General features: G+C 42.3%; 1 protein-coding gene across 1 annotated transcript in view; it reads left to right on the top strand.

The window, feature by feature from the left end:
• The window catches only part of PID1 (phosphotyrosine interaction domain containing 1), a 261,404-nt gene extending 243,969 nt beyond the window's left edge, over positions 1-17,435 (top strand). Inside the window, exon 3 of the mRNA XM_049888380.1 lies at positions 15,126-17,435. Within this exon, the coding sequence (XP_049744337.1) occupies positions 15,126-15,602 (477 nt within the window). The 3' untranslated portion in view covers positions 15,603-17,435. The remainder of the gene's footprint in view (positions 1-15,125) is intronic.
• The last annotated feature ends 5,636 nt before the right edge of the window (positions 17,436-23,071 follow it).

The raw sequence follows: 23,071 nt of genomic DNA, 5'->3' as shown, positions 1-23,071 counted from the left end.
TTGAAGAGTTTTCAGGCATCCCCCTGGGTATGGATATGCCATTATAAAGAGCTCTAATACATTTTGTCTGGATCTATCAGGGGTTTCTTGTGAACATGCTTTTCCTGTCACTTAAAGATGTCCATTTCTTTCTTAAGCATCATATAAACTGTACTATTTCTGGGCCTTGGAAGGAGCCCTGGTGGCTCAGTGTTACGACGTTTAGTTGCTCACTGAAAGGTTGGTGTTTTAAAACCAGCAGCCACTCTGTGAAAGAAAGATGTAGCAGTCTGAGTCTGTAAAGATTTGTGGCCTTGGAAACCCTATAGGGCAGTTCTACTCTGTCCTATAGGGTTGCTATGAGCTGGAATTGACTCAACAGCAGTGGGTTTGGTTATTTGTTTGTTTGTTTCATCTCTGGGTCCTTGTGGCCAGTACATCGTAGGTTGGGCATCATCTCTGGATGTTGGGGGAGAGGTCTTAAGTGTATACCAGCTGCCCTTTCAGGTCGCAGAAAAGTTCTAGTTGGTATAGATTTGGGGAGATGGAGCCATACACTGAGCTCTGCCAAGCTCTTCTCACCACTCCCATGTCTTCTGTGTCCGTTCTGTTCTGATTTATTCATTCATCTGTGTAAAATCTCATTTATTGGATGTCAACTTCTCCCAAGCACTGGATCAGGCACTTAAGGATCAGTAGGGAATTATACGATATCTGAGCTCAAAAACAACATAGTCTGGCTGGGCAGAGGGAGGGATACTGGTCATACTCCGGCTGTGTGATTGGAGTTATAATGCCAGCTCAAACCAGCTGCCTTCAAAGACTCTATCATACCCTTCCTCTGCCATTTGGCTATTCAGTCCTCCTTCTCTACATAGCTTGTTTCTTTCCCATTCTTCTTTTATGTCTCTCATGTGCTGCTTTGCCTTTAAAAACGTCTGTAGCCATTGAGTTGGCTCTTCTTTGTCTACAGACCCACCAACAGCATTTCATATTGTATAACCTTTCATTTATTTGGGGTAGTTTTATAATTTTTGGAGACCCTGGTGGCATAGTGGTTAAGAGCTATGGCTACTAACCAAAAGGCCAAGCAGTTCAAGTCCATCAGGCACTCTTTGGAAACCCTGTGGGGCTGTTCTGCTCTGTCCTATAGGGTTGCTATGAGTCAGAATCAACTCAAAGGCAATGGTTTGGTTTTTTGTTTGTTTTTACAATTTGGCACCCCTCAAAGGATCTTTTGTTTCTTGATTCACTTATTACTTCCTGTTTCCAGGTGTTTCCTGGAAGTCAAACCCCACATTGTGTGTCATGGCTGAGTAATCTAGGGTTAACCTCAGGGTACCTCCCCTTCTCTTAACTCGAACCTCCACTGGCCTAGAAGACAAGAAGAGCTCCATATAGTCAGTACAGTGGTATGTTTGTTTTATTACCTGCTACCCAGTGCTATCTCAGCATCATTCCTTCCAAATGTTTAGTGCCTTCTCTGGCCTATGCCTAATGAGTTGTGCATCAAGGAAAATGATAAAGTGCTACAAGGCCTAAAATTGGTGGCGTTTTTTACCTGCCACCGTGTTTGTCCCTTGCATCCATTTGTCAGGATAACTCTCAAACAATGTGCTGGATGTTGATTTATCATTTAGAGAATTTTCTCACTGTGAACTTTTCAGCGGCTAGAGAGCTCTGCTGAATTTCTGCCCCTTCTCAGTATATTCTATTGATTAGAAAGCAGAAGGAGAGATATCAGACTTGTCAGGAAATAAATAATTGTTCTTGTGCCACTGGGTAGAACATCACCATCCTAAGGCTAGCTCACCAGAAGGGACCAGATGAGAGAATGTAGGTTTCAATGTGGTGTCATTTTTATTGAGTGACTTTGTCTTCAGGGGCACACTTCAATGCCTTTCAGATAAATCACTTCTGTCTTTGTCCGTGACAATGACAATATTTCCAAGCGTCACACATCCGAGATCCAATTGACAGAACAAATTGCCCACTGGGGCTGCCTGATAAGTGCAAGATGGGAAACAAAATCTCACATCGAGCTGCATCATTGAAGCTAAGTTATAATATGAATAACAGAAATAAATCTGTCATCCAGATACCTAATTGTGAGACACATGTGGAATTTAACAGCTGAAGCAGTGCTGATCTCTTTGTTAGAGTTTCAAAAATAGCACCTAATTATTCCTGGATATTGGGTCTTAGTAAATTCAATTTCTGTCCCCTGTGATATACATTTATATCACTCAAAAGAAAACCTATCTCCTAGTAAAGTTGATATTAATATTTTTATAGAGCCTATCAACGTAGCCCACGCAAATACTTGGAAAGAAGTGCTGAACAATAAAAGGTGTTCTCCATGTTTGGGACCTTGGAAAAGTTGTTGAAATAAAGAAATGTCAGTAAACAAATGCGTAGGCATTTATGTGCTCCAGAAGGATATGCACCTTGGAAAACCAGCATTCTACTGCCAGCATTGGTGCTACTATTAAAAATAATAATAGTAAGAGTACTGTAAGTCTTCCTGGGTCAGAATCCTCACCTTTGGGAAAAACAAAGGCATGCTGAGAAAGTGTGAGGCAGCCAGACTGACCACCTCCCTCCAGGTTGGCCCACCAAGCCCAACCAAGCAGACATGAGGCAGAAGACATTGAGGAATTGCCTTGCATGGCACATTAACAGTCAGGCCACCTATCAGTCTAGCCTCAGGATGATTGGGTCCAGCTTCACCCTGATGAGGGTAGGGTAGATTTGCCAAAGAACAGATACCCAGAATGGCACCCAAGACTCAAACTGGAGAAAAACTCAGTTTTGATTCAGAATCTTCTGAGAGGGCCTGACAGGGGGACCCTGGAGCTGCTGCATTCAAAATGGACTCCCAGGTCTACTCCGAACTGAGACATGTTCACCTTGCTGAGAGATGTGCAAATCCCGCCCACCATGGTGTTTGGTTTCTCGGGCAGTTGCACAATACACGTTGTCTGGTATATTGATACATGACCCACAGGGAGCCGGGTTGGAGCCAACTTAGCACGTGTTCAGTATTTGCTCTTTGGAATTATACTTTGAAGTAGGGGCTGTTTGCTTCGTAAAGCACCATTTCTAACTCTTTAAGGGTATGATATCTGAATATTAACTGTGTAAAATGCCTCCCTCTTTCAATTATTAATGCTAGCTAGCATCATAATTTAAATCCCCGGGCTATGCAAACATCTCAGGTGAAGGAAGGCATAACTGCCTCTGACTGCAAACATTTTCCAAATGTTTAACAAGCTCTAGTGGAGTGTTTGTTATCTGCTCGTGTCCCTGACCTCACAGTGTAGAAGCGTGAAGAAATGGCCAGAAAGAAGGAAGACGACATGAGCATAAAAAATAAAGGGTCATATCCTCAGGTGAAGAGAGTGGAGTAGAAAGAGTCTTGGTGTTGGAGTGGATGGCTCGTCTTGTACTTCTTGCTCTTTTAGGGACCAGCTGTGTGATTTGGAGCAAGCATCTGCCTCATCTCTCATCAGCTCATCATCTTGGCAACAAAGGAGTGACATTAGGTTGGCCCGGGCGATCCTTTTTGGCTCTTAAAAGCCCGTAATTCTTGTGATTTAGCCTTGAATCATCAGGAATTTATTGCAACATAATTATCAGTAGTTTGAGTTTATCCAATGGAAAAGTATGCTGTTCAGGTCTCCAAAGTAGAGAAGAGACCCAAGAAAAGTAGAAGAGACACTGAGCAGCCTCACACCATTTATAATTTTACTACGAGAGGTCAACAAGGGGAACTTGGTGTGATGTGCCTGGAATATCCTGAGAATGGAAACACAGGTGCCAGGTGAGGCCAGGTGCGCCATCTGCCTAGTCCCCAGGGCAAGTGTAAAGTTATCGTCGGCATCCTACTTGCCAGTCCATCTAGTTGGGAGGCAGAGTTGGCCTGGGGTCTCCCACCTTCTTGTTCTCTCCCACAGAGCTCTTCCAAAGCCCTGGGACAACCTGGTCTTCTACCACAGCCTCTTCTCAGGAAGCCAAACCACAGGAAGTAGAGTAGAAAGACTAATGAACCTTCATGTGATAAAGTTTGTCCTAAGAAACACTCTAAATTGGGGTCATTCACCCCAGTTGTGCTCCAAGAGGGGAAAGACCTCTTTGATCCAAAGAGAAGTTTTCTTGGTTCTTTGATAGTGCTCACAGAGACCTTTGCATGTCCTCTATAAGGACAGCTGTGATAGTTAATATTATGTGTCAAGTTTGCTAGGCCATAATTCTCTGTATTATGTGATTATCTTCCATTTTGTGATACAGTGTAATCATCTCTATGATGTGATCTGATGTGATCAGCCAATCAGTTGTAAGGGGAGTGTCCTTGGAGGTGTGGCCTGCACCCAATATGTATATGGGTATTCTGGCAAAGCTCACTTGCTTGCTCTGGATCCCGTTTCCGGCTCATCATCTTCTAACCTCTGATTCTTGGGACTTGAGCCAGCAGCCTATTGTCTGACCTGCTGACTTTGAGATTTGCCGGCTTCCGTAGCCAGCAGCCTGCCCTCTGACCTGCCAATTCTGGGTTCATCAGCCCCTGCAGCCATGTGAATGAGGAGAAACTTCCAGCTGATGCCCGACCTATGGGCTTTGGGACTTGTTAGCCTCCACAACAGTGTGAGCCATTTCCTTGAGATAAATCTCCCTCTCTCTTTCTATACATATGTACACGTCACTAGTTTTGACTCTCAGGAGAACCCAGCCTAAGACACACCAACCTTAACTCTTGCTATATTAATGTTCTTAGTGGTAAACGTTGCCCACGTACTTAAAACATAGGCCCCAAGAAGGCAGAAAATGTTGTCAGTTTTGCCCACTACTATATTCTAGTGCCTAGAATGGCGCCTGGTTCCTGCTTGTTGTTAGTTGTCATCAAGTCGGCCCCCAAATCATGGCGACCCCATGCACAATGGGATCAGACCATTGTGATCCATAGGGTTCTTGTTGGCTGTTTTTTTCAAAAGTAGATTGCCAGGCCTTTGTTCCTAGTCTGACTTAGTCCAAAAGCTCCACAGAAACCTGTCCACCGTGGGTGGCTCTGCTGGTATTTGAAGTACTGGTGGCATAGCTTCCAGCATCACAGCAACACAGAAGCCACCACAGTGCTCCCAGCTGCCAGATGGATGGTGGCCTAGTCTATAAAACCAGGATAATTATAGTAGCCACCTCATAGAATTTTTATGGGGATTAATGATGCATATAAAGCACTTAACACAGCACCTGGCATAAAGCAAGCACTCGGTAAATGTTAGCAGCTGGTATTGTTGCTGCTGTTGTTGATTCCTAACCCCCCCCAAAAAATAATAAAAACCCATTGCCGTTGAGTCAATTCCGACTCATAGAGATCCTATAAGACAGAGTAGAACTTTCCCATTCAGTTTCCAAGTTGCACCTGGTAGATTAGAACTGCCGACCTTTTAGTTAGCAGCCACCAGCATTTTCCTAGGGGGCTAGAAATTGGTTCCGGTAGCTCCTTTTCTGCCTTCCTTCCCCACTCTGCTAGAACCCCCTGAGTGTACTATTTTGCTGACAGTCACTTCCTAGATTTCCTGGTGAACAATGTTTGTCCTTTAACACCATCTTCATGGCCTAAAGCAGGTAATACAAGTTTTTGATCAGAATCAGCAAGACGGTGTTTCCATTGTGGATTTTTTAGGTAATGGGTACATGGATCCATCCCCACTCTTTAAAGGGTCCGGTGGATTCTTACTCCTCTGCGGCTGGCAGGGAAGGGGTAGGTTCAGGCTGGGGTGAGAAATCTGCCTATTTTGCTCATTTCTGAAATGCATGTTTGGGAATTCATGTGAGAGAGGAAGAGCTTGGCTGCGGTATTTGGCCCAGGGTTAAGAGCAGCTCTTCTTTTTTCTCATCTTTTGCCTTGTATCCCAAAGGCTATTAGGATTTCAGTTACGTTTTTCTCATCCGGTGCTCATATCTTGTGATTTTATGTCAGCTGAGGAAAGGAAGCCTCCTACAGATAATGAAAGAACAGCAAGAACTTTTATATCCTGAGGAAGGTCTCTGGAGAGTCTTTGTTCTTGGCACATCACCCTTAAGATAACCCACAGGAAACTGGACCAAAGCTGGCCTTGTGAATCTGGTTTATCTGGCTTGGAGAATGGAAGATCCCCAGGAAACCAAGTGCTTGGTTTCTTAAATGGTAATCCATCCCATCTTTCATCCTTGTCTGGGGCCCCTACAAAGGTTGTCAGTTTGAACCCACCCAAGCCATGCCGTGTTTAACTTGGCATAATGGTTCATGCTCATTTCCTAATCTCAAGGTTGGTGGTTCAAACCAAGCCAGTGGCACCATTGAAGAAAGCCTTGACCATCTGCTTCCATTAAGATTATAGCCAAGAAAACCCTATGGAGCAGTTCTGAGTAACCCATAGGTTCACCATGAGTTGGAACTGTCTCAGCGGCACAGGGTTTGGTTTTAGTTTGGTTGTTACCCTTTCTACCCCACGGTTCGGTCCAGAGTTAGGCAAGTCAGGAACCAAAAGAGGGTTTTTTTTGTTTGTTTTTTGTTTTTTGCGCCAGAATGGAGTAGGGACTGGCTTCCAAGAGAAGGGAACCATGGTGGCTCCGTCAGAGGGATGGATGTCAGGACACTCGGGCTTGTTCTACCACAAATGAGCAGGGCCTGGTGATTCATGAATGAAGGGCTGGCTGTGTTGTCGGAAAACTCCTGGGTCAGGAGGAGAGATTCTGAGGACACTGGTCTCTCGTGGTCTGAAGCTGTTAACGCTTCAGACACCCAGGCGGGCCCCTTGGCTCCACAACCTCCATCTATTTTCACAAGGAGTGAATCTTCTCAAATAATTGCTTCAGTTAAGGTTGGGCAAAGCCCATCTCCACATATTGCAAACGCCTGTGTTTGAGGCATCAGCTTAAGCTCTTGAATGACACATGGGAAAAACTTTTCATGTTTTTACTCAATTTGTTTATTTCTCTCTGGATGATTCATTCCAAATACGTTTCTTGCCCAATGCCTCTTTCCTCAGCCGTAGAAAAGATGCTAATATTCACTGAATGTTCCCGACTAGTTGTTGCTCCTCCTGAAGACTCTGTAGTTATCTTTCCAGTCCCTTTGTTCCAACACCTGGGTGACAACAGCTTAAAATAGAATATCTACCATTTTGGACAAATGAGCAGGTTCACCCATTAGTGCTTTGGTGTTTTCTCTCCAGTTTGTGACTCTGGAAGGTTGCAGCTCTTCGAGTTGAGGCTTAGAAGGGACTTATTCATCTAGAAAACATTTGCTTCTTTCATAGACAGGCCCAATAACAGGATTCTCATTAACCAGACCTGACATCAGTGTTTAGGTATGTTGCCGGGGGAAACTCCCAAGACAGTTTTGCACATAGAGTCCTGTGTTCTCACTCATGGGGGGGATGTGCCCACAGAGGCGTATAAAAAGAATGTTCCCCACATGAGGAAGACTGTGGTAGGAAGCAATCTCTCTGTGGATATGTAGAGTAACTCCCTAATGGAAGCTGATGTATAAGGAAACAGGGATAACAACCCATGTTACAGAGTTGCCATTTTATTGAGACACATGTAGCCTGGGGCCCTATATGCATAGAGGGACATCTTGCTTGCATGAGGTAGTCCCTGCCTGAGTGGCGCAAATAGTTAAGCGCTGGCCTACTAACCAAGAGGTTGGTGGTTCACGCTTACCTAGAGGTGCCTCAGAAGTCAGTCCTGGCGAACTGCTCCCAAAAGGTCCCTGCCTGGAAAACTCTGTGGAGCAGTTCTACTCTGCATGCATGGGGCCACCATGAGCTGGAATCAACTTGACAACGGCTACCAGCAATGGCGTGGCTGTACACACAGTTAACCAGCTCTTTGGTATGTAAAATAATTATGTTTTTCAAAAAAGCTTTTACTTGATTACCCTTGAAAAACAGAATCTTGAGGTACATTTCTCTTAAACTATAAATCTTTGAAGAAGAAAATTCCTTTTTTCTTAAGTCTAAGTAGTGGTTTGTACTGACATATAGTCAACAATATGGGCTAATGCCAAACTTGAGAGAGCTTAATGGAAGAATTAGGAACTACTCTGGCTAAGTAGTGAATAATTACCTGAATCAGGGAAGGTACACAGACCTAGGTCAGGATTTGGGAACATGGGCCATTATGGATGAGAGCAGGGTGATTTAAAGGGGTCATTCTGAGGGGAGACTGCCTCGATCTATCATTTTATCATTTTTACTTTCCCTTTCTAGAGAAACTCTGTTCAGATCATTCTTTTTCTACATTTCTCGAAGAAGTGCCAACTCATTATCAGCATATCTTTGTATTTGTGTAACTTCATGGGATCTCAGACAACTTTATCAACTCTGTAAAGGAAACAAAGAAATAGAATTTAACTGACTTCTCAAAGTTCACATAGTTGTATCAGTTAGACCCTCTTACTCATGTTTTCTGTTGACCAGACCCCACAGGTACCAGAGGTAAGTTACTGGGGCTGTTTAGGAAGGTTTGAATAGGTCAGCTCGTTTTAATCCAAAAGGAGACTCATCTAAGAGCCCGGCAAGGCCGGGGATGGACAGATGGTCAAACTTTCAGGCAGTGGGGATGGAGCTGCTGTCACAAGAGAACTGGCCTTTCCAAGCACCTATCAGTTAATTCTGTGCTCAGAGCATGGGCTTATCTGCCCACCGAGGCCAATCCCAATTTAGAATGGATAAATTTTGGGTGCCCCCAGCAAATATTGGGTGTGATTGTTGGCCCTTGTCAGTATCACAGCTGAGAGGAGTAGCCACATCATCCGCTTTTAACTCTCCTACCTCCAAACCCTGAGAAATACTTTGCAAGACAAAGCTGATGGAATATTCTGGATTAGTATGGGTAGGACATGTTTATGTTTCTCTTTCTACATAAAACTTTTGGAAAGATGCCAAAAGTCTGCAGTTTTACAGATTAAGAGTTTTATTTTCTCTGATTTGATATTTAAATAGATTACATATTTTTTGAGCTTGGAAAACAAATATTTTTTGTATATAGGTAGTGCTCTATTTTACCTGAAAATTTTAGCAGGTCTTTGAATCTTACTTCCTGCAGTTGTAAAACAAGATATGTTTTTTTAATGGTGTATATTAGCATGGAAGGGCAAGTCATTTACGAAAGTGCCGGACATGAAATGCTGTCCATTCTTCAGGAGGACCTACCATATCCGGGCTGCCCATGTAAAGCCACGATTTCTTATATAGTCTAAAGATGGGAATCATGAATTAATGACTGAAAATGAAGTCAGATGGAAATGGCTCTCATCAAATAAGAAAATAGTCCAGGAATTCTGCAAGTTTCTTTTCAAGCTGTCTCCACTGTCCTATTTTTCTCATAAATCATCAAAATGTTGCAAAAGCTCCAGCGCTTAGTTGTATAAACCCTGTATCCCAGAGCCACCATGTGATGGTTTAAGCAATCCTGGCTACATCCGTGGTCAGAACCTGATGTTCTCATCTTTAAAGATGGAGTCATGATAATAATACTCCATCCTGACCCAGGTTGTCAAGGAGCCAAATGATCTAATGGAGACAAGAGTGCTTTTTACCATAAAGTGTGACACACATATTACCAGTTAACCAGTTGCCCTCAAGTCGACTCCGACTTGTGGTGACCCCACACGTGTCAAGTAGAGCTGTGCTCCAGAGAGTCCTTTAATGGCTTTTTCAGAAGTACATCACCAGGCTTTTCTTCTGAGGCACCTCTGGGTAGTCTCAAACCTCCAACCTTTCAGTTAGAAGCTGAGCACATTAATCATTTGTACCACCCAGGAACTCCAAAAGAAAAAAACCAAAAACCAAACCCAGTGCCGTCGAGCCGATTCCAACTCATAGCGACCCTAAAGGACAGAGCAGAACTGCCGCATAGAGTTTCCAAGGAGCGCCTGATGGATTCGAACTGCTGACCCTTTGGTTAGCAGCTGTAGCACTTAACCACTATGCCACCAGGGTTTCCTCCAAAAGTAAAGGGATTATAAAAAAGAATGAAGTCCTGATAAACACAACAAAAGGGGATGAACCTCCAAAACATTCTGTCAAGTAGAAGAAGCCAGACACCAGAGGCTACATGTTGTATGATTCCATTTATATAAAATGTCCAGAACAGGCAAGTCCGTAGAGACAGAAGGCAGATTAGCGGTTGCCAGAGGCCAGAGGGAGGCCGAGTAGGGAGTGACTGTTTAATGGATATGGGGTGTCCTTTGGGGGTGATGGAAATATTTTGGAACCAGTTAGAGCTGATATTTGCACAACATTAATTAATTTTATGATATTAGTGTCTCGTCTCAAAAAAAGAAACTGAAAAACATCACAAAACTGTTTAAAAATAAATAAATAAAAAGGTGTCATGAAGTCCCATAAACAGAAAGTGCACGTTCAGTAAGTTTTCTTTAAGAATGCTCAGAACGTATATTATCCTACCAAGTTGTCTTTGTCACCAGTTTCCAGGGACAGGACAGTAAGCTGTTCGACTGGTTGCTCTCCTTGGGGAACAGAGGGGCTCATAGTGGCTGTCTGAGTTGCTTTCCTCCCTCCATCTATTGCCAAGGCTTGTCAGTTTTACCTCTGTGATAGTGTTCCCAGTTGTTCCCCCCTCTCCCCTCCCACTGTCTCCACTGCTAATTCGGGCCACTCTGGCCCCCTGATTGTGATGTTGCAAAGCTTCCTGGCTGGGCATCCTATCGTTAGTCAGCCGTCCCCATCCATCTTTCTTCCTGCCATCAGGCAAGTCTTCCCAGTCCATGACCCTGATCACATCCAGGCACTCCTTGGACCACAGACCTTCAGTGGTATTCTGTCAAGAGCAGAGACATCCCTGCTTCTCTGGCCATGTAGGGCCACCCCCAAAGTTCAGCCTTTTTTGTGGAGGTAGTTATGGATTGTGCCCTCCACCAAAAAAAAAAAAATATATATATATATATATATATATATATATATATATATATGTTTTGGCATCCTAACCCCTGTACCTGTGAATATAGTCCCATTTGGAAATAGGGTTTTCTTTATGTTAATGAGGCCATGTCAGTGTAGGTGTGCCCTAAACCTAGTCACTTTTGAGAAATAAAAAGGACAGATTGGACCCAGAAAAGCAGGCATAAATGGGGAAAGATAGGTACCCCATGGAGATTGCCAAAGAACTGAGGAATGCAGGACCTAGAGAAGCTAAGACGAGGGTTCTCCCTTAGAGTGGACAAAGAGAAAGCCTTCCCCTAGAGTCAGTCCCCTGAATTCGGACTTCTAGCCTCCTAAACCGTGAGGAATACATTTCTGTTCTTTAAAACCACCCATTTGTGGTTTTCTGTTATAGTAGCTGCTGTGGATTGGATTGTGTCCCCCCAAAGTATGTGTCAACTTGGCTAGGCCATGGTTCCCAGTACTATGTGGTTGTCTGCCATTTTGTGATCTGATGTGATTATCCTATGTGTTGTAAAGCCCAATCTCTCTGATGGTAATGAGGCAGGATTAGAGGCAGTTATGTTAGTGAGGCAGGATGCAATCTACGGGATTAGGTTGGTATCTTGAGTCAGTCTCTTTTGAGATATAAAAGAGAGAAGCGAGCAGAGAGGAGAGGGACCTCCTGCCACCAAGAAGAAGTATTGGGAGTGAAGCATGTCCTTTGGACCTGGGGTCCCTGAGCTGAGAAGTTCCTAGACCAGGGGAAGATTGATTACAAGAACCTTCCTCCAGAACTGACAGAGAGAGAAAGCCTTCCCCTGGAGATGGCACCCTGAATTCAGACTTGTAGCCTCCTAGACTGTGAGGGAATAAATTTCTGTTTGTTAAAGCCATCCACTTGTGGTATTTCTGTCATAGCAGCACTAGATAACAAAGACAGTATCACTAAGAAATTAAGACAGTGATAAATATATATATAACAAAACATTCCACATTTCAACAATGTTCACAAGTACAGCCCAGTGACATTAACTACATTCATTATGTTGTTCAACCATCACGCTTGGCCATTCCCAAATTTTCCTGTCTCCTTAATAGAAACTCAGTGTAACCTAAGCATTGAGTGCTCCTTTCCCCCTTCCTCCTGCCCCTGGTAACCATAAATGAACTTTGGTTTCTATTCATTTTCCTATTATAGATATTTCATATAAGTAGTATCACATATTTGTCCTTTCGTGACTGACTTATTTTACTCAGTGTGATGTCTTCAAGGTTCATCTGTGTTGTAGCATATATTAGAACTTCATTTCTCTTTACAGCTGAGTAATATTCCAGTGTATGTATGTACCACATTTTGCTTATCCATTCACGTGCTGATGGACATTTAGTCCGTTTCCACCTTTTGGCTGTTGTGAATAAGGCCGTAATGAACATTGGTGTGCAGGTATCTGTTCGTCTTCTTGCTTTCAGTTCTTTTGAGTATATACCTACGAATCCAATTGCTGGATCATATGCTAGTTCTAGAGCCCTGGTGGTGCGGTAGTTAAGAGCTTGGCTGCTAACCAGAAGGTCACAGTTCGAATCCAGACGCTCCTTAAAAACCCTATGGGGAAGTTCTTCTCTGTCCTCTAGGGTCACTGAGTCAGAATTGACTCAGTGGCAACAGGTTTGGTTTTTTGGTTTGTGCTAATTCTTTATTTAATTTTTTGAGGAACTCCCAAACTGTTTTCCACAGTGGCTGTACCATTTTACAATCTCATCAGCAACAGGTGAGGGTTCCAATTCCTCCACATCCTTGTCAACACCTGTTGCTGTCCATTGTTGTTGTCGTTAGGTGCCATGGAGTCGATTCCAAGTCATGGTGACCCATGTGACGTAGTAGAACTGCTCCATGGGGTTTTCTAGGTTCTGATCTTTACGGGAGCAGATCACTAGGACTTTTTCCCATGAAGCAACTGGGTGGGTTTGAACCACCAACCTTTTGTTTAGCAGCAGAGCGCTTAACCATTGGCCACCAAGGTCTTTGTTTTCCATTAGTTCAGCCTCTGTATCTAGCAGTCATGGACTTTCTGCCTCTTCTCCAGAGCTTTTCTCAGCCATGGCCTTGTGAGTGGGCAGGTCAAAGTGGACTGTTTGCCCAAGTAGGTGGGGCTTTCCCCATGGCAGCCCTTGCCTTTACTGCTTCCTTCACTTCTTCACCACCTTGACCTTCTGGGCTCTGAGCTGCCTTTTTAAGTCTCAGTGCCTCAAAATGGAAATGACTTCCTTCCCTAAGGCTTTCACTTGGCAGAGGGGCATTGCTTCCTTTGCTGAGCACCCATGCTCCTCTGCTGTACCCTCACCTACCCTGCCCACCCTCTGCCTTGCACCATTGCTCTGTGTGTGCATGTACAAAGGGGAAAAGTTTGTCCAGAACCACCCACCCGGTGAGCTGTGGAGCTGATCTTTAAACCCCAGCCTTCCCTGCCTCAGAGCCTGAGCCCTGGATGCGTGTTCAGTAACTGCCTTCCTGTTGGCTTTGGCCTACCTCTTTTTACCCCTCCTCATGCCCTACTGGCACATTGCCTCTGTGTGTAATAGAATATCAGTAAATGTTTCTAGAATATGCAGCAATTGATCTTTACTAGGAGGTTATCTCTTTAGAGAGATTACCAACTCACTTTGTTTAAGTGATAATCAAAGCACTAATACAGAAAAAGATGCAATCATACTTAACTTCTGTATTGAATTTTTGTGTGACCAGTATAGTCCCACTAAACGTAAACACTAATTTGGAAGCCTTTTGGCCAAATATCCTTTCTCAGTTCTCACTAAGAGACCTTTTCCTAGTCTTTCTTTCCTCAAACTCAAAGTATTTATATCTGTGCAACTGATTTTGAACCTAATTATGTGCTATTTTGGGTTATTTCTTAAACTATTCCTTTGGTTTTATACATTAATGTAATGGCAGTGCCCCAATGGTAAAAAAAAAAAAAAAAAAAAATGAATGAATACAATCTCCTTCTTGGTAAATCATCAATAAGTTTTTAAAAAGATGTTGTATGAATCCTTTGGAATTATTTTTCTCAGAAGAGTAGTTTTTTTTTTTTTTAAGTACTGTCCATCTAGCTGATAAGCCAGCATTCCAGTTTTAACCTCTAGTAATCTTAAGATGGAAACCCTGGGGGTGTAGTGGTTAAGTGCTAGGGCTGCTAACCAAAGGGTTGGCAGTTCAAATCCGCCAGGTGCTCCTTGGAAACTCTATGGGGCAGCTTTACTCTGTCCTGTAGGGTCGCTCTGAGTCGGAATCGACTGGACGGCACGGGGTTTGGGTTTAATCTTAAGATCTTTTACTCTATTATTTTCATAACCAGATATCTAGCAGGTCAAAAATTGTTTAGGATGAAAAATAACTGGCCATTGCTGTAATTTTTTGTTTTTTGGAAGTTATCTTTGGAAGGAAAATAATTATGCTTTAGGCCATAATTTATAGAGAACAATTTTTGCATCCTTGGCGTTTGCTAGAAACAAACAGCACACGTGAAATCAAATATTGAGAGTTCTGGAAAGAGAATCAGTCTAGGAGATAAGTTTAATAAAAATTGTATTTTTCCAGTGTAGCCTCCTTTTGACTCTCATCTGTCATTGAATTTATGTACCTTTGGCTGAAAATATAATGCGAATGACTTGATTCCTGATTTTAAAAAGAAATGCCAGCTTATGTTAAAAGATCAAGATTAGCAATTCCAATTTGAGTTAAAGAGGTGGGTGGGGAGAGGAAGAGTAATTTTCTCGAAATTAATATTTTTTTTAAATCCAACTCGATTTAAAAAATTTAAATGTGTTTGCCCAGTGGGCAGTTTTTTAGGGAGAACAGGTAGAATTTCTGATAACAGTTACTCTCTATGGGTCAAGAAAGAGGCTGTTCCATCCTCCCAGTGTGACCATTAGAGAATATCTACTCACTTAATTGAGCCCTGGTGGCATAGTGTTTAAAGCACTTGGCTGCCAAAAGGTTGGTGGTTCGAACCCACCAGCTGCTCCATGGGAGAAAGATGTGGTGGTCTGCTTCCATAAAGATTATAGTCTTAGAAACCCTATGGGGAATTTCTACTCTGTCCTTTATGGCCACTAGGAGTCAGAATTAATTCAAAAGCAAAGGGTTCCTCACTTAACTAGAATGAAGAGCCTACTGCTGACCTCTTCCCTTTTCTCCCTCTCTTCGCTCTGCAGGTTACCTATCTGGGAAAAGTGTCCACCACGGGCATGCAGTTTTTTTCTGGCTGCACAGAAAAGCCAGTCATTGAGCTCTGGAAGAAGCACACACTAGCCCAAGAAGACGTCTTCCCAGCCAATGCTCTCCTGGAAATCCGTCCCTTCCAAGTGTGGCTCCATCACCTCGACCACAAAGGTGAGGCCACCATCCACATGGATACCTTTCAGGTGGCCCGTATTGCCTACTGCACAGCCGACCACACCGTGAGCCCCAACATCTTCGCCTGGGTGTACAGGGAGATCAATGACGACTTGTCGTACCAGATGGACTGCCATGCTGTTGAGTGCGAGAGCAAGCTTGAGGCCAAGAAGCTGGCCCACGCCATGATGGAGGCCTTCAGGAAGACTTTCCACAGTATGAAGAGTGATGGCCGGATCCACAGGAACAGCTCCTCCAAAGAGGTGTCCCAGGAATTGGAATCTGATGACGGCTGAATGGACTTAGGATGCTTCAGCAGAGGCAGCAATGGTCAAGGAATTCAAGATGATAGATGAATAATCAATGATTCAAATTTGGGATGAAAAGACTGCCAAACTCTTGGCCGACCACACTTTTTAAATTCAGAAGAGCAATTCTAAATCTAAAGAAATGTATCATTAAAGTAATTACGTTGCATTGAAATCTGCTGCTGCTGTGACTGTGAGGAGAGTGGGTGTGTGGATGGGGAGGAAGGTTCTAGACTCTCTTCTTCTTTTTTTTCCTTATTTTCCAGTGCCTCCCTCTGGGAGCTTTCCATGCCGACTTTCACCACTCTCAGGCAAATACTCTGTGGCTGTCATTTGATGAATCATTCCAATTTGCCTTATGAAACCCAGCAAGAATGTTAGATGCACCTACGTTATCCATCGTAAGAGGGTGGAGAGGCTGATGTGGGTGCAAAGGCTGAAAGAGTGCCTCAGGATGATTCTGAGAGCTCCACCACCCCCATGGCATGTCTCCTCAGTATGGGGACCAGCACAGCCATCACTGAGCTTTATGACTAACAACCCAATAGTTGGCAGTTAATTCACAGTTAAAGACAATGCTTTTATTACATAAATATATCAACTAGTACCCTTTTATTGTATTCACATCATCTATTTTCTTAGAAGACTTGCAATTACTAATTATCCCTTCCCTCTTCCTGCCCTCCCTGCCCTCCTTCCCCTTCCAACCCAAGCCAACATCTCTAGACAGATGGATTCTCAACATACACTGCAGGACACCAAAAGGGAAGAAAATAACCAAGCAAATGAAATAAATAAACAATCCAACCAACTGGCCACAACAACAGAAGTTGTGGAAAAAGAGAAGGAGTTATCAAACAAGTGGACAAACTCCATGCATGCAGTCCTTTTTTCAGCCCTGGTTTGTGGTAACTTATTCCATTTGATGGAGCCCTGGTGGCACAGTGGTTAAGATCTCAGCTGCTAACCAAAAGGTTGGCAGTTCAAATCTACCAGCTGCTCCTTGGAAACCCTAGAGGGGCAGTTCTACTCTGTCCTATAGGGTTGCTGAGTTGGAATTGACTCAAAGGCAATAAGTTTGGTTTTTTGATTTTTGGTATTCCATTTGATGGTCCTGGCTGTTGAATCCTTTAGAGCAAGCTTCAAGTCTGATGGGGAATTACCAAGGAAGCCTTGCTCCCATCACTCACCATTGCACTCAATTAGGGAATCAGATCTCTAAATTTGGCTTGTCTGGAGAAGCCATGTGCATCTGAATCTAAAGGGAAATCTGTCCTGTTATCGTAAAATTGGGGATATCTTAGGGTCACAGTTGCCAGTTCATGATTTCTAACGAGAAGTTCTCATGACAAAAGCCTGGGATTTCTGAGTTTCATGGATCTTTAGATGTTATAAGTGCAGAGTCAACATTGAATAAAATGGAAAGGATTTGTTAAAATGCATATATTTAAGGCTGAGAGCAGATGACTGGTTTTCCAGGTAGTGCTGCTCTTTTCCAGAAGTCTGTTTTGAATCCTGGTAATGTTAGGGGCACTGGCGCACCTTACAGAAGCCTTAAATGAACGCTAAAGAAATCCAGAGAGCGGTGGTGTCAGCGTTTGGTCTGTGTATCTGTGTGCCCGTGTATGCGTCTGTGTGTGTGTATGCGTGCTCCCCGTGCGTGGGTCCCGTGTTAAGGCATGTAGAATAAGCATGGAGTATACTGAGGAGGACTCACCTATTGAAGACACGCTGTTGCTTTACGACATATGTAAACTATTCTTTAGCATAAATGCCTTCACTCTTTAATAAAAATATGTTTGCGTTAATAAAGCTGAAGACTTTGGTGGTTTCTTTTGTCTTTCCCTTTTTAAGCAATGGAAGCCTGAAGAACAGAATAGATCACACTGAGTAAATAGGATAATTCCATCTCAAAATATTGTTAAGCTTGGCCACAAATAACTCATTCCATGATTGTGTGTGTTTTTTTAATCTTCAGTTCTGTGTACTAGTGCTCAATTTATTTTCAGTTGCCACCCTTTAATTGAGATGGTAGCTTATCAACAGTTGAACTAGTTTAGTCTGGTAAATTTATTTCTGAGGAGATTTCTTCCTGAACATATTGCAAATGATGGTTATTTATATAATCCTGTGTACACCTTTGGAGAACCCAGATTGTAATACTGGGAAGTAAACACTGAGCGATTCCTTCTGACAGGACTGGTTAAAAATGGCTCCTCCTGGCCATAGTTTCTCAGAGGAGCCCTATTAATCAAGGAGGGCAGGGGGCCATGGGGGCTCTGCGCTTTGATCAATGCCCTTCATGGCATCCGTAATAATGACAGAGTCTTCTAGAGTGAAAATATAGATGACCGCTCAAGAAGTGATCTCCAGCCAGAATTGTTACCTTGCTCCTCCGATTGAAATGGCATTTCTCTCAAGTTGAACGTTTCCCAATTTCAGTTTCCCTCTGTTGTCCTTGAATATACTGCTAAGAGGGAGAAAAGAAAAAATAAAAATAAAACCAGCCAACGTTGGTTTCTTCCAAACACAATACCGTTTTCCTCTCTGAGTGGAAGTTGAATTCCCAAGTGCACAGACGGTTAGTTAGGGCAGAAAGCATCTGCCTGCATTTTTGCAGGGTCTGCAGCCTTGTCAGAGGATGTACTAAGTAATGGGCCTTCTTCTGGGATGATTGAGAAGCGATTTAAAGACAATACCCAACGATATCTTTCCATCAGCTAATGAAATCTTTGGGGACGCTGATTTTAATCCCCGCCTAAGGGGTGATGCGGATTTGTGTGACTATTTTTTAATTCTTTGTCCTCTCCCTTTCCACACTCTTGGTCACAAAGCACTTTTGTTTACATTAACACGCTCCTCACGGGTGGGTATGGCAGTTATTTTATTGTCGGCTGCTATCGAGTAGGCTCCCGACACATGGCAACCCCCCCCACCCCGCCCTCAGTGGAGCAAAATGCTGCGTCATCCCCATGGTGAGTTGCAGATCAGACCTCTGCGATCCATAGGGTTTTCACTGGCTGATATTTGGGAGTAGATCTCTGGGCCTTTCTTCCTAGTTCATCTTAGTCTGAAGGCTCCCCTGAAACCTGTCCAACACCATAGCAACACACAAGTCCCTCTGACCAACAGGTGATGGCTGCACATTGGCCAGGAATCGAACCCGGGTCTCCTGAATGGAAGGCAAGAATTCTGCAGTTACTGTAGAGCTGAGGAAAGTGAATGTTGGGGAGATTACATAGCTTGGCCAGGGAAGCTCAGCTAGGACAAGTCCAATTGGAACCAAGAGCCTTCTGACTCCCCTTCTAGGGCTGTTGCTTTGTGAAGGTAAGATACACATCCTTTGCGTTTTTCATTTCCAAAAAAAGAACCCGTTGCCATCAAGTCAGTTCTGACTCATAGCATCCCTATAGGACAGAGTAGAACTGCCCCGTGTGGTTTCCAAGGACCGCCTGGTAGATTCGAACTGCCAGCCTTTTGGTTAGCAGCTGTGGCTCTTAGCCACTATGCCACCAGGGTTTCCTTTTCATTTCCATTCGTCATAAAACCCTCTAGCTTATGTTAAGTTAATCTACTAAGTCATTATAAGTGAACATTTTTTGCTGCTCATTTCCGAGGTATTTGTGTCAGCAACTAAAAGAGTTTTAAAAGAAATCAAAGGCCTAGGAAGTTTTATTTAAGCACAAATAACATGATAAGAGATTTTAATTAAGTATTTTACAGGCTATAGGCATTGGACAAAATATCCCTAAAGAATCAAGATGCATGTTTTATTTATTTCTTAGTACATGTCGAAAGTCTGAATCAAGTCCTTCTACTACAGGATTCTGTTGCATCTGTAATTTCCTTCAGGTCATTCATTATATATTTGTATCTGGTGCAATGGTACAGTGGTTAAAGGCTCGGCTGCTAACCAGAAGGTCGGCGGTTCTAGTCTATCAGCTGCTCCTTGGAAACCCTATGGGGCAGCTCTACTCTGTCCTGTAAGGTCACTATGAGTTGGAATCGACTCGATGGAAATGGATTTTTGGTTTGGTTTTAAGTATATGTCTTTTTCAACCTCTAGGATGTAAAAAAAAATGTGTCTTTCAAATTGGAATTTTGTCTCCTGGTCTCGTATCCCCAGCTCTTCTGTCACAGGGCAGGGTACCTAGAAGGAACTCAACGATTTCTGTTGGTTGGCTGGAAGGATGGATGAAGGGCTAAACAGATGGAAAAAGAAATCACTATGTGAGTCTTTGCTTTACAAGTTCTTGCACAAAATGCTGGGATGCTGAAAGGGAGTTAGGGACTCTCTTCTCTAGTTTCTTCCTAGTGAGAAAATGGCTATTTACTGGAAGAAAAAAATTGCCCCTTACCTAATTCCAAAAACAGAAATCTGTGGCTCCTTATAGATAGAAGCACAATGTTAGATATAAGCTATATGGCTGAAGTAGAACAAACATTATCCCAAGGAAGCAGACAAATACTGTTTTACGAGAGACTGGCATTCATCAGATTACAGCACTCTGGTTGTACATTTGTTTTGTACTTTTTTATTTTTTTCTGTCACTGAAAAATAAGTGTGTGATAGGGTATGGGTCTGTGTGTGTTGTAGAACAGTTTTATTTTCTGACAATATGAAGCATGTGAATTCAAGTGTCTTTCCCCCAAAATTCATTCTACCTTTTTTTTCTTTTTTCCTCTTCTTCTTTTTTCTCCCTCCGTCCTCCATCCTTCCTTCTCCCCTTTTTCTCCCCCTCCCTCCTTTCCTACCTCAACTATTTAATTATTTGTATGACTCTATTCCAGGCTCTCTTTAGCAGTGAAGAATGTATACATACCAAATCTCACACTGAGATGGCACATTTTGGTTCATGATCCATTGCCGCGAAATTCGACAATATTATTGAGCACTGCAGGTTATCCAAAATTGCTCCTATTTATTATTATTTGGTTTCAGTCTGATGGGGCATGGTGAAAATTTAATAATAGCTTTCTGTTTCTTAAGCATTTAAAAAATGGGCTTTCTTTCCCTTTCCCAGATACATTCTAGACTGGTCTTACAATAAAAGTGAATATTTCCATAATTGCTCATGGAAACTCCCAAAATCTTACTGATTTTCAAGAAACTCTCTGCTTAGAGGCCAAAATGTGGCTTTTGGAATAATTTCATGGGATATGTTTAGTCAGCTTAAGAAATTTGCCTGCTGCTCCTGAAAAGGTGCCAACCGATAATAGTCACAAGAAGAAAAATAAGTATGATACATAAATTAAAGCTTAGAAAGGAGACCAGATGAATGGGTAAAAGCAGATTGCTAGGAAGAAGAAAAACCTAAGCCATCTTATTTTGGAAACTTACAAATAAACTTATCCATTGAATATTAATCTAAGACATGGCCTTCTAAGCTGTTGAGCAAAGGCGACATTACAAAGAGATTTGGGAAAGTGTTTCTTTTGGAATATGCAAGTAAGATTATCTTGGGTTTTACCTATGTACCCCAAATTGGTTATTCAAAAAAGAATCTGAGTAGGTTTTGCTTTGGAAATGAATGGTTTTCGATTAAAAAACATTCTATAGTTCCTTCTAAGTTTTGAACGGTTTGGCTTAGAGGCTACTATAAAACGTTACTGATGTGGTCTGAAAATGGAATTACTGAAGTATTGCACATATTTTCAACCCCTTCATCATAAACTACCAATAATTTCATGTCTATAACTTCATTTACCAACTATTTTCTTAATAAAAAGTGCTTTCATCCTTCTAAAAATGCACATTATACCGAAGGTAGGTCATTTGAAAACATTGTGAGATTTGTGAAACAAACCATGATGCCACATGGGACCTACCTGCTTGATTTCAGACCTATAAGTACCTGGCCCCAATTGCCATTCCAGAGACATTCTTTGTCCTTTGGTGGCAAAGCTTAATAGAAACACCCACCAGCAAGGGAAAGCCAAGAGTTGGCTGCATTCCAGGGTCACTTTTGGATGCAAATTTGGAATGAACCAAGACTAAGGCTCATTACAGGTCTGACTGTAGGATTCCAGTTTTGTACAGAAAACAGGATCTAACAATGTCATTATGTTTATAACTGGATTATTTTCATGTTCTTACTACTGGGGGAATAAAAACATTGTAACGGAGGGGAGGAGCACTTGGGAAGCAATGGAAGCTTTAATTCAGCCTTCTGCCAAATTATCTATTCGCCTTTCCCTGTTTTAATTGCAATAGCTTTTCCTAGATTTTAGCATTGCACTTATAGAAATGCATAGAGTAAAATCTCACTAATTTAGATAAAACCAATTCAGAGTTTGCGATTTTAACTTCTGAAAACCCAGGTTTTGTGCTTATTTTTAATAAGCAAATAAATAGGATGAATAAGGTTGCCAGTGGAAGTGTTTGCCTACTTGGGAAACACTGCTTCCACGTATCAAAATAATAATTTGCTAGGCAGAATGTAATTTCAGCGGAAGTCCAAGCTGGCACCACTGAAACGGGGGGCTTTGATGTGCTAGTTTCAAGCCGTTCTTCTTTGTTTATTAAAATGAATTCTGCACCAAGCAACAGATGGTTAATGCAGTTACAATGCAGAGCTCTACAAAGTAATAAAATTCTAAGTCTTTTTAATGTTCATCATTTACATACACTTCCCCTTTGGTTAGTATAAATAAGTTCGGTTTTATTAACAACAACAAAAAGACTAACTTCTCTTTCTCATAGAAACAGGACTATTACAATAATTGATATTAATATTGTTTCTTCCCATCACCGAGCTTTAATAATTTTCCCTTTATTACTCATTTTATTTATTTATTTTTTATTATCAAGACACTAGGTTATCGTAGCTCACCAGAAGCTCAGTAATTTACCAAGATCATATAGTGAATCAATTACAACAAATTACATTTAGTGATCTGGTTTGTGTGTAAGGTTTAACATGTTTTCAGAGCTGTGAATGTATTTGTCATTTGTACAGACCCACTGCCAAACAGTCTGATAACCGTGGTAGCTCCATCGCAATGATATGTGAGATGCTGGGTGTGGCTTGGGCAGGGAGTCCTGCCTAAGAGCCCCTAGCAAAGAGATCTAAGCAGGTGATGGGGACCGGCCCACGTGAATCTGGCCAAGCTTGTGGTTGGCCCAGGGGGATGGCATTAGCCCGGAAGATGAGGCACATCTTTGCAACCCATGAGCCAAGAGAAGTGTCTTTGTGTAACTATCTGCCACAAGGTGTACCTTTTCCCACTCATTGTAAAAATAGCAGCCATGAGTTTTACCTGTATCTCGGCTCTGAAAGTATTTTTAGCATAGTTGGTTGTAATTTATTTACTATATGATCTTGGTAAGTTACTGAGCTTCTGAAGGTGAGCTATGATAATTTAGTGTCTTGATAATTAAAAAAAAAGAGTAATAAGGGGAAAATTATTAAAGCTTGGTGATTGAAAAAGCAATTTTAATATCAATTATTGTGAAT

Source organism: Elephas maximus, chromosome 6, assembly GCF_024166365.1.
Source record: "Elephas maximus indicus isolate mEleMax1 chromosome 6, mEleMax1 primary haplotype, whole genome shotgun sequence".
Lineage (NCBI taxonomy): Eukaryota > Metazoa > Chordata > Mammalia > Proboscidea > Elephantidae > Elephas > Elephas maximus.
The sequence above is the reverse complement of the archived record's forward strand: the minus strand, read 5'-3'. Positions and strand labels throughout refer to the sequence as shown.